At 38.2% G+C, this 11,083-nt stretch overlaps 1 protein-coding gene across 1 annotated transcript; it reads left to right on the forward strand.

Annotated features, from left to right (window-relative positions):
- bco2l (beta-carotene 15, 15-dioxygenase 2, like) lies at positions 1 to 8,254 on the forward strand. Its single transcript, XM_075469133.1, has 12 exons — positions 1 to 34; positions 1,415 to 1,592; positions 1,840 to 2,051; positions 2,492 to 2,607; positions 2,704 to 2,806; positions 3,303 to 3,443; positions 4,918 to 5,078; positions 5,813 to 5,983; positions 6,382 to 6,519; positions 7,394 to 7,576; positions 7,734 to 7,844; positions 8,138 to 8,254. Exons 1-12 carry the CDS (start codon positions 1 to 3, stop codon positions 8,252 to 8,254), a joined length of 1,665 nt encoding a protein of 554 aa, XP_075325248.1.
- The last annotated feature ends 2,829 nt before the right edge of the window (positions 8,255 to 11,083 follow it).

Raw genomic sequence — 11,083 nt, forward strand, 5'->3', positions numbered from 1 at the left:
ATGTCCAAGACCACAGAGCTCCAGACACAAAGCTGTGAGTAAACACTTCTCTCTGCTTGTGTAGGTGATTTTCAAATATGCGCAGACATTTGAAGAATAAAACAGCACTGAGCTAGATATTACATTTATTAGAAATCTGTGTAGCAAGCTGCTTAATATTTAAAAGTAGGCATGATCAACATTAATACATGGTAATGAAAATGCAAAACTGCTTTGAATTAAGTAATTCCTCAATTCTGGACCAAGTCAATGAAAAACTCAAGGACAAATTAAAAATCGAAGATTAGGGATTTGTTGCATTGTTGCATCTTGGTGTATCATCGTAAAATAGAGCGTTCAAAATCTTGAAAGACAAAAATCCTAGCACTCAGTCCCATATAAAACACAAATAACACTTTGTACTGCTACCCTATCAAGTCATTATGGTATTTTCTTGCACATCAGAATCACTCAAAATCAGAGCAGCATTTACTATTTGACATCTCGGCATTCTCCATTATTCCTACTCCATAGACTCCTGCTGAATCAGAGTTGGTAAAAGAATTTGCACAATGTCTCATTAGAAGCTTTTAGTCTTTCTCAGTTGTTCACTCGAAGAATTGCTGACGGGCCCCTGCACAGTAAAAATGAGAAGAACATAATTTAAAAAGATGTGCAGGATTATGACTGAAGTGAATTTCAATGAGTTCATACACAGTATCTGTATGCTGATATTGTGTTGGTGTACAAAGAAAACAATCTTATGAAATAACACTAAGTTCAAAACAAGAAACTGTTGGTTATCTGAAAAAATGGAAAAAAACCCAGCAATATTTGAAGTTGTTTTCCACGACAATTCTGAGCTTGTCAGTGTTGCTGTTTTCTTTACAAAAGACTCAGTTTTGACTGCAAATTTTGGAAACTACAGAAATACGAACCCTTAAAATGGCAGCACACAGGCATAATTTGCAGTGCCTCTGTAATCCCATCGTAAACTTAAATCAACACTGTAAAACACTGTTAAAGCCTATGTTGGTTATCTCTCTACTGCACACTCCCATTTTTATTGTCTGTTTTACCGGTGTCATGGGAATTAACCAAAACCTGATTGGTCACAATAACAGTTCACACTGTCACAAAACTTGATATTCTGAGATGAGCTCAGCATGGGGCTTCAAATTGCCCCTGTGTAACTCTCATACATATTTTACTGTCCCAATGTTATAGAAAGATGTTAGTAATGAACAGGAATTGGTTAACAGAGAAGACAGCAGATGTTGCAGGTGCTATTCAGAACCTTAAAAAAGCCACAAATTCAGCAGATGCTATTGCTGGTTCCATAGATTAAATAATGTTCATTTCACAAAATCATTCCGTAATCTCTTGTAGAGTTTGAATGTTTGATGTAAAAATGCCTTTCTATCTCCTCTCTCAGTATCCAGCAGGCAGCGATGTCCACAAGCCAGTGGGCTAGAGGGCTTGGCACCTTTGGTCACCTCTGTGGAGGAAAGCCCTGACCCCATTCCCACTACCATCAATGGAACTATTCCAACCTGGATTAATGGGAGCTTCCTGAGAAATGGTCCTGGGAAATTTGAATTTGGGGAAGACAAGTAATTGATGAACATAACATTAAAACCACTAACAATATAATGCTCTGCTGATAAAAACATCCAGTAGGTGCATCCTGGCTTTAACTTGGATGTTACTTTGACATTTGCCACCTACATTAACAGTGACTAATTTACCAATAATGAATATTGTTTGGCCTTCATTTTCCGACAGCACTCTATTCACTTTTCTACATTACCTTACACATACAGCCTGCTGAAAAATGTAATGCCTTTTTTCCTCGCTCAGGTACACCCACTGGTTCGATGGCATGGCCATGATGCACCGGTTTCACATCTGTGAGGGAAATGTCACGTACAGCAGCCGCTTCCTCAGAAGTGACTCATATGTCCTCAACTCAGAGAAGAACCGCATCGTGGTCTCAGAGTTTGGGACATTAGCCACGCCTGATCCCTGCAAGAACATCTTTGCACGTTTCTTTTCACGCTTTCAGCTTCCGAGTATGTTTTCTTCTAAATGCACTGCACATTTTCATGAGAAATCTAGTGCAATAGCAGTGAAATTGTATTATAAAACCATCAAATCATGCAGGGATAATAAGGTAGCGGGACCAAAGTACCAAAGACAAAGTAGAAATCTCACATGAATTCAAAGAAAAAAAGAGTATGCATGCTGATTTTACTCCTCAGTTCTTATGTTCTTGACTGCATATGACATGTTCTGCAGAAGCTGCTACATTTTTTTTTTCAGTCGAAGGGAACTTGAATCACAATTTGTGTGTGTATATTGTGAAGGATAGATCAATCTGTAACATGGCATAAAGCCTCTGAAAAGTGAAGGCTAAAATAATTGATTTAAAAAGTAGTTTCCAGTGATGTCTGCGAAAAAGACGAGTCTTCCTGAAATGCCATATGTTCCTGTCATCCATGTGTGTGAGCAGAAACCACAGACAATGCTAGTGTGAACTTTGTCAAGTACAAGGGAGACTATTATGTCAGCACAGAAACCAACTACATGAGAAGAGTGGATCCACAAAGCCTGGAGACGAAAGAGAAGGTAGCCAACTAAGATTATAAGAAAGTTTCTTTTTAAAGCTGACAGGAGTTTGACATGATGAGTGAGTACAATGTGATTTCTATTTCTTGGGATAAGGTGGACTGGAGTCAGTATATAGCTGTCAATGCAGCTACAGCTCACCCGCACTATGACCGCGACGGGGCCTCGTATAACATGGGCAATTCCTACGGCAAAAGTGGTAAGCTTGTTTATCTGTTTGTGTAGGTTTACCCACTGACCCGTAAAATGTCTGCATGCTCGCCCACAAGAAAAGAAGTCCTCATCCTCCCATGTGGTAGCTTTTAACAATAACAATCAGATCTAATGAAGATGCTTTTAGTGACAGTGAAATCTGTCAAAACAACGTCTCAATTCCTAAATAAACAGAAAAGTCACAATCTCAAGTGTGCATGCTTGTGGTGAATGTATGTTGGATGGGTGCAGGGTTCTTCACTTCACATTTTGAGGTGGTTTCTTTACCTGCATTTTCGTGTTGACACATACATTAAATTGATAAATTGTCTGATAATAATCTTTACTTGTTGCTCATTACCCAATGCACTTTATTGCAAATAATGCAGAGTTTACATGTAACAAACATATCTTGCCTTATATTTGTCTGACTAACCATATTCTGTCCTAACAAATACCATGCAACAGCATGAAAACAAAATGTGCTTTTGGACCGACTCCAGGTTTTTTCTACAGCATCATCCGTGTGCCTCCTCCTGAGGAGAAAGCAGCAAAGGAGGATTCAGCAGACCTGAGTGGTGCCCAAGTGATCTGCTCCATCCGTGCAGCCGAACCCAGAAAACCTTCATATTATCACAGCTTTGGTGAGATACGCTTGAGCATTACAAGCAGCTCCTTCTTTAAGTTGTCTGCACGCTGGACAAATACTGAAGGGAATTTGATGAATTCTGAAAGAGTTTTTGCTTTTTGGCTGCACTATCGGAGTAAATCATCTTCAGTGAAACAGTTTTGTGCTTACATAGTATTAATTCCTGACTTAAATTCCATTATAGATTAAGGTGCCTTTTTGTACTCCAATTCACATTCAATACAACTCACTTTTTTCTTGTATTCTGGCTCTCATGAAAATATGGAATCTGTTGACAAGACACAGGATGCGAGGTTATTTTGCTATAGTTCAACTAAATTCTAAAATCAAAGCCAGCAGCATAAAAATTATTTGCATGTTTGGGTTTTGTTTATCTGGTTGTAACTCCATCTTTACATGTCTCTGCATGTTGTTACCTCTGTATCTATAAATCATTTAGAATTTTAACAATGACTTATATGACACAGTTATATTTAGTGGAAGAGGCTCTGCTCTCTCTGGGTCCAACACGAACAAAATTTGGGTTGTGAGAACCAATCCCCCTGATGTACAAACATGTGAACATGGACCTCAGTAAAGTCAGCAGTATCAAAAGCTTAGCACATAATGTGGAGGCTGGGGAAGTGGAGAAAGCTTCGGCAGCATTTGCACGACTCGGTTGGTAGAGTAATAGTCAGAGGAGTGAGGTTACACAAAGTATGATTGAACGTTACAGGTCAGCTGATACCTTAGAGGAAAGTCAGCCAAAGCAAATGAGCCCCTATTCTTTGACTAATTTAACACACCATTGCTCCATTTGTTTTTGTTTTTTTCTCTTTTTGCATCACACCCACTCACTTATCACATGTCAGTCGGCATTTCCAGCACACCACCACTGTTTAACTAGACTTTCGGGCGCCAGGAAATCCCAAATGCCATGAAACATTGTACAGTTTTACAAAGGCACCTCATATTACATTTCTCAGGAGAGTTCTAGTAGAAGGGAGGTTATGTGTAGTACCAGTTTTATTCATTTGCAAGAACGACATTTTGGTCCAGAGTTTCCCCCTCGGAGGCGTACATAGAAAAGGTGTGGCAAGAAATATTTCATTTGCAAACTGACCTCAGTAGATGTGGCCTCTTCCAAAAACATATCTGCTTTCAAAAACCCCAAGCAGTTGAGGGTTTGAAAACAAGCAGTTTGAAAACTTAGCTTTCTGTTTACAAGTCTACACATAAGTAACCACAGAAGCTCTGTTGACAGGTCAAATGGCCTGGCAATAATGTGACAGTAGCTATTCTATTGTAAATGAGTAATACTTGTTGAGTGCTCAACACTATTTTGAAAGATAGCAAAGACAGAAAGGATTTATCTCATTAGGACACAGGAGGTCTGTAGTTTACAAGCTTGATGAATGATATTGTAAATTTAATGTGTCAGTCATGTGTTTTTTAATGACTTTTCCTCTAACGTGTGTCCTACTTTATAGTTATGTCGGAGGACTATATTGTCTTTGTTGAGCAGCCAATCAAGATGGACCTGCTGAAATTCATGCTGTACAGGATACAGGGAAAGAGCTTTAATAAAATCATGTCCTGGGAGCCCCAGTATGACACCATCTTCCACCTGGTCAACAGGCACACAGGCAAGGTGTGTTAAAATGTACTGACCTCTAAAAGCCATAAATTTCAAGAACAATTCTTTTTTAAATTATTTGAAAAATTGGTGTTACATTTTTCTATTTCGTAAAACTTCAGGGTGAAAAAGCAGAAGTAAAAACCAATGAACTCATAAAATTAAAAAAAAAAAAAATCCCCAATAACAGAACAGAGACTTCTAGCTGAAGCAAAGGTGTTAGTAATAAAAAGGTAATATTGCTCAAATATATAAAAACAATTTCTCATCTTGCTTTTTAGAAATCAGGACATGTTTTTCTCCCGTTCACAGTAGAAAAAGCAACTTGAGTAACAAAATTACACATGCAACTGTATTTACTGTGTGTAAAATAAAGTGTGAAGCAGGAAACATGCAAACACACCCAGGCTGCTAAAAAGGAAAACTGCACGGTGATCTCTTCATGCACGATTACATTTTTTCCTTATTTATTTTGATGAAGTCACACTCGGATGGTGTAGCCTTTCCCCATGCATTGTTCTCTCAATCTCTCAAATTCTCAATTTCTTCGTCTCATTACACAGAACATCCATTAAGCATGCAAACTAAGAAAAAGTTAAGGTGCAACACAATATCATGACGGGGAGGGTGCTTTTCTTCAAACTTTAAAAATAGCACACCTGCGAGTTTGTTTGTCCAAAAGCTTTTGCAACCCTGGATTATGCTCTTACTTCCTGAGTCCTCACAAGTTGATGTGACCTGTCCAACAGGAGAGTGAAGTGAAGTACCACGCAGCACCAATGTTCACCCTGCATCAGATCAATGCTTATGAGGAAAATGGGTTCTTGATTATGGACATGTGCTGTGGGGATGATGGTGAGGTCATCGGGGACTTCACCCTGGAGAACCTACGACGGGGGTCGGGAGAGGAAATGGACAAGGTGAATTGCTTCAGTTTGCAGTGAGCAGCTCAGCTAGATGTGCTGGCTTACAAAATTACAACACAAATATTTTTCATGACATCATGGTTTAGGTGTTATGCAGTACAACACATCATAAATCCTAAAAAATGTAATTGCAATGCAATCTCTGTTTCTTGCGCACAGGGTATTAAATTGCATCCAATAATCGATTTTTTTCTTAAACTTGTCAGTTTCTGATAGATAAAGCTTGTGAAATAGTTTGTGATTTCAACATCAAAGAATGAATTACTTTAATCAAAACATAGAAGCTTGGTTTTGTGTCAATCTTTTGTAACTGTTTAGATTTGATTGCACCTTTTATCCCAAGGAGCCACACAAGTTACAGTTTTTCATGTTTGTCTGATTTCTTTTGGCAGTTTTACAACTCATTGTGCAGAAACCTCCCAAGGAGATATGTCCTGCCTCTAAATGTGGATGAACAAACTCCTTTGGACCAAAACCTTGTCACTCTGCATAACTGTAAAGCCACAGCAAAGAAGACAAAACCTGGGAAGGTAGGATTATACAGTATTCAGATTGCCGTATGGTTATTGCATTTTCAAAGTAATATGTTGAACTGTAAAGAATCAGGCCTATAATCATGGTAAATACAGCCAGTTCTCTACCACACACTTTGTGCAATTACTGAGCATAAAGCGATACTTAAGTTATATTCTGCAAGACAGTAATTTTCTGACTTAAAGCAGAAAAGAATAATGTCTTTCAATAGTTTATGTGTGGCCCCCACACACACTGGCTGTTCACTGTGTTCATATGACACAATAAAGCTGAAATACTGAAAGAAAAGCTGATGGTTTAGTTGTCATGACTACCCGAGTGGAACTGTGCTCAGTCTGAGTTATCAATTGTGTTGTGTTGTGCACAGATTATAGCTAAAAAATAGCTTTCAAAGAGCTTCTGGCTAGTATTCACCTGACAAAAAATTAAGATTGTTTATTTAAACAGATTTACAATGACTTTTAGACAATGTTTTAAATGAAATTGATTTACTCTTAATTAAAGGGATAGTTCGCCTCTTTTGACATGAAGCTGTATGACATCCCATATCAGCAACATAATTTATGAACATTGACTAACCCCCCCCCGCTGCATCCTGTGAGCGGAGTTCCAAGTCAATGTTCATAAATGATGTTGCTGATATGGGATGTCATACAGCTTCATGTCAAAAGAGGCGAACTATCCCTTCAAGGACTTTTCAGAATCCCATGCTGGTATCTATTTACTTTAGAGAAAGACATTGTTGTTTTGTTTATTTGTTTATTGCAACTACGCACAGCAACTACAATAAAATTAAATTAGTTGGTGGGCATCAGTTTTTGCCAAGCTTGTTAAAAATTCACCATTCTATATGAAATCCTGACTCAACAGGTTTACATGACCCACGAGGAGCTTCACGATGATGAGCTGCTACAGTATGGTGGCCTTGAGTTCCCTCAGATTAATTATGACAGATACAATGGCAGACCTTACCGCTATTTCTACGCATGTGGCTTTGGACACGTCTTCGCCGACTCCCTGCTCAAGATGGATGTCCACACCAAGGAGCTTAAGGTTCTAAGTCAATCAAAGAATGGATAGAGTTGTTCATTGTTAACTGTGCTTAGTATTAGCACATCAAAGTTCTTCTGGCAGCAGGAGGTTGCAAGTTGGCTTTCTAACATGAAGAAGCTCTGAGTACAGGTATGTTTGTGTAATCTCCCTTTTCTAGGTGTGGCGTTATCCTGGCTTGTATCCGTCTGAGCCTGTCTTTGTAGCTGCGCCTAACGCTGTTGAGGAGGATGATGGAGTGGTCCTGTCAGTCATCATCACACCCAGAAAAGTAATTTAACAACACAAATACTGCACACATAGGCAAAGAGTAACAGCTGTCAGTATTAACCTAAGTGACATTAGTTGGATAACAAATATCTTGGTATCTGTGTACTGTGAGATTTAAATATATATGTATAGCAAAGATATTGATATTTGCTTTCTGTATGCTTGTGCACCTTCACATGTTACACTGTATGGAGAGGACAAATACTTGGGTATGTTTGTTATCACTGTGGCGATCGGGATTCTTTGTGACTTTCTTTGTATCACACACTTAATATGTTCTGTATCTTTTTCAAGGAGAATAGTACTTTCCTACTTGTTCTGGATGCCAAGACCTTCACCGAGCTGGGCAGAGCCGAGGTCCCTGTCAATATCCCATATGGGACCCACGGAGTGTTTAACACGATGAGTTGAATGCGTCGCTGTTTGCAACTCTGTGGCAAATTGCTGAAACTGAACAAGCAACAGGACACTTTTTGCACAGGATATAATGTCTCTTTGTCATTGTTTAAACACCAATGTGCTTTAAAAGACCGAGAATAAGAAATAAGAGCAGGGAAAAATGGCAGTCTCTCTATCTTTGATAGGAATTAAAGCATTTCTTCACTCTTATCTAGTACTGCAGTTAGAAAGATGGCAATCTTTTGGAGACTAACATGGCAGAGAGCTCAGCATGGCAATAGTACACTGATAAAGTTTTTCCTATGTGCTCTTTTAAGAATTTCAAATAGATTTTTACACAACAGGCTGAACACAATGTTGATTGTACATACTTAGAAGATCTTGTATTTTAGGTGGACAGCAATACATTAAAATCATTAAACACATTAAAATTAAATTTGTTTTCTTTTTTCTGTTAGTGTTTTTTCATCATCGCACCACTGGAAACGCTATAGTCCCAGGGAGAAAAGAACAGCACTTAGGGTACATAAAAATGCATCAGAGGAAATTCAATTTCTGTCAAAGTAATGTGATAGAAATGGACAATGTCTGAAATGCCTGGAAAACAAATGGATCTAACTGGTAGATAGTCTCCAGAGAGTCTAGCGAGGGTCACATTATGATTTTGTGTTCTCCACTAAAAACATCCCTAAACAAAGTTGTTGTACATAAAAACAGTTAAATTCAGGACCTTGTATGTGAACAATAGAAACTTGTTCTTTCTATATTTTGAATTGTGAGCAGAACAGAACACAGGCTCAGTCCATTTGTTAAGTTGAATTTGGTGTATTTGTTACTCCGCCGTCTACAGGATTTATTTTACTGATGCCTTTGTCATTGGTCACTTTCCTGCCTGCATTGATTTGAATGGGAACCAAGACATTTCAGAGATAGTATGACTCAAGAATATGTTAGGATTTTAGTGTTTTTTGTATTTCAAATTTGACTTTTAGTCAAGATTTTTTGCCAGTAGCTTTTAAATACTTCACAATAGAAAGTGTTAACCTTAGATAAATCATAATTAAATGATATAAGCAGGTAAAAGTTTCATTTTTAGTCTCTCTTATTACTTGGAACTAAATTAAACAGATTGGAATAGAGCTATAATGTAATGATTAAATTACTTTAACTCTTACATTAGAGTTCTATTCCATCATTGGGAAATAACTAAACTTGTGTTTCTGTCTTGCTCTCTGCTTAACTCTATCTCCTAATGAATATGCTGTGCAGGTTTCCCAAGATACACATTAATTAGCCCGTAATTCCTAATCTAACCAGTCATGCTTAACTTCTGTGAGCGCTTGCATGTGTGTGTAAGTGTGTGTTGTATGCTTAGGTTCATTAGCACTGTTTCCAAAGGGTGTGAAGCACGTTAACCTTTGCTCTCAAAGAATTAGCAGACTAGATTGTGAGTCAGCCAGTGTTTCCATCTCCAAAGCTTTGGCAGGGTTGCCTGACATTATTGTAATTTAAAGAAATGTTGGATGGAACATCGAGCATGGGGCTCAGTGGTTCATTCTAGGTGTTTGCCTGGATATCTATGACTTTGATGGCACAAATGTGTTGGACTCAGCTGGTTCAAGTTCTTATAGTGGTTAATCACTCTGCCAAATGCCACTGTGAAAGACATACACTGTAATACAACATGCATTTTTGGAAGCAAGTTGGTCTGTTACAATTTCAAGGTGGCAGTTTCAGACTGCCTAAGCTCTTATTTGACCATGAGAGTAAGCCTGAGCTCGCTCTGGAGCCCCCCTGCTATCCCACTCAGCAAAAGTTATTGTACTGAGGCTTAACTTTGACTGTTATCTTTATCATTATTTCATATCCCATGAATTTATAATGATACTATCTATATTCAGCATATTAGACACACTTCTCAGAGACAGCAAGTGATTTGTCTCCGTGGTGAGAACAGTATCTTATATATCCAGAATTGTCATCCCTACTGTCACGGTTTTGAGCCATCTTATGGCAGCACAGCTATCTGGCATATAGATTATGTGCATCCCTGTGTGTGACCGTCTGCATTGTGTTCTCTCTAGTGCATATAAGTATATGTTTATTAATGAAAGAGCATACAATAAGGAACCTTGCAAATGTATATGTTTCTCTATGGACTCTGTCTAATTGCACGCATTAAAAAGCCACAAATGTTTATGAAGTCAGAATAGAGCGATTAGATGCCCACAGAGGGGAAATCTTGCACTGTCAATCAGAATAAAATCCAACTTCAGACCTGACAAAAAGGAAAAAATGTAAGGGGAGAAGTTTTCTATGCTGCACAATTTGAATAGACATAATGTGATGTCTCAGTTAGAAGTCATAATAGAAGTTTTGCTCTTTTACTCACAGTGTGTGCAGCTAATGTTTTTCCTCAAGTATATTTCATGTATTTTTCTGTGATAGATATTTACTTCATTCCGAGTCTTCTTCCACTGTAAACTTTGTACAATTTGTGCAACTAATCTTAATTGAGAACAGACTCGAACAACTCTGTGCTCTCTGCCAAATGAAACACTCAGTTTGATCTGGTACTTCAAATAAATGCTTGAATTGCAAAAGCTTGGAAATTTGAGTTGAAATACTGAGGAATAGACTTATAAACCTCTATATAAGCAGCACTAATTCAGGACAATTGGAGCATAATCATGGTGGTGGATGATTCCATAGTGTCTTCATAATACAGCAACATCAAACTCGGGGGAAAAGAACAAGCCTTGGCCAATATAGGCAGAATGAGTCTGTTGCTGCCGTTACAATGGTGAGCTCTTTTCCCTCTTGGAAAGATGCCTGGGCTGA

This window comes from Odontesthes bonariensis, chromosome 6 (genome assembly GCF_027942865.1).
Source record: "Odontesthes bonariensis isolate fOdoBon6 chromosome 6, fOdoBon6.hap1, whole genome shotgun sequence".
Lineage (NCBI taxonomy): Eukaryota > Metazoa > Chordata > Actinopteri > Atheriniformes > Atherinopsidae > Odontesthes > Odontesthes bonariensis.

Coding starts and splice junctions, on each gene's coding strand:
- bco2l (XM_075469133.1), top strand. CDS start 1: ATGTCCAAGACCACAGAGCTCCAGACACAAAGCT. Junction 2,052..2,491: donor TTCACGCTTTCAGCTTCCGA/GTATGTTTTCTT, acceptor GTGTGTGAGCAG/AAACCACAGACAATGCTAGT. Junction 2,807..3,302: donor CAATTCCTACGGCAAAAGTG/GTAAGCTTGTTT, acceptor GACCGACTCCAG/GTTTTTTCTACAGCATCATC.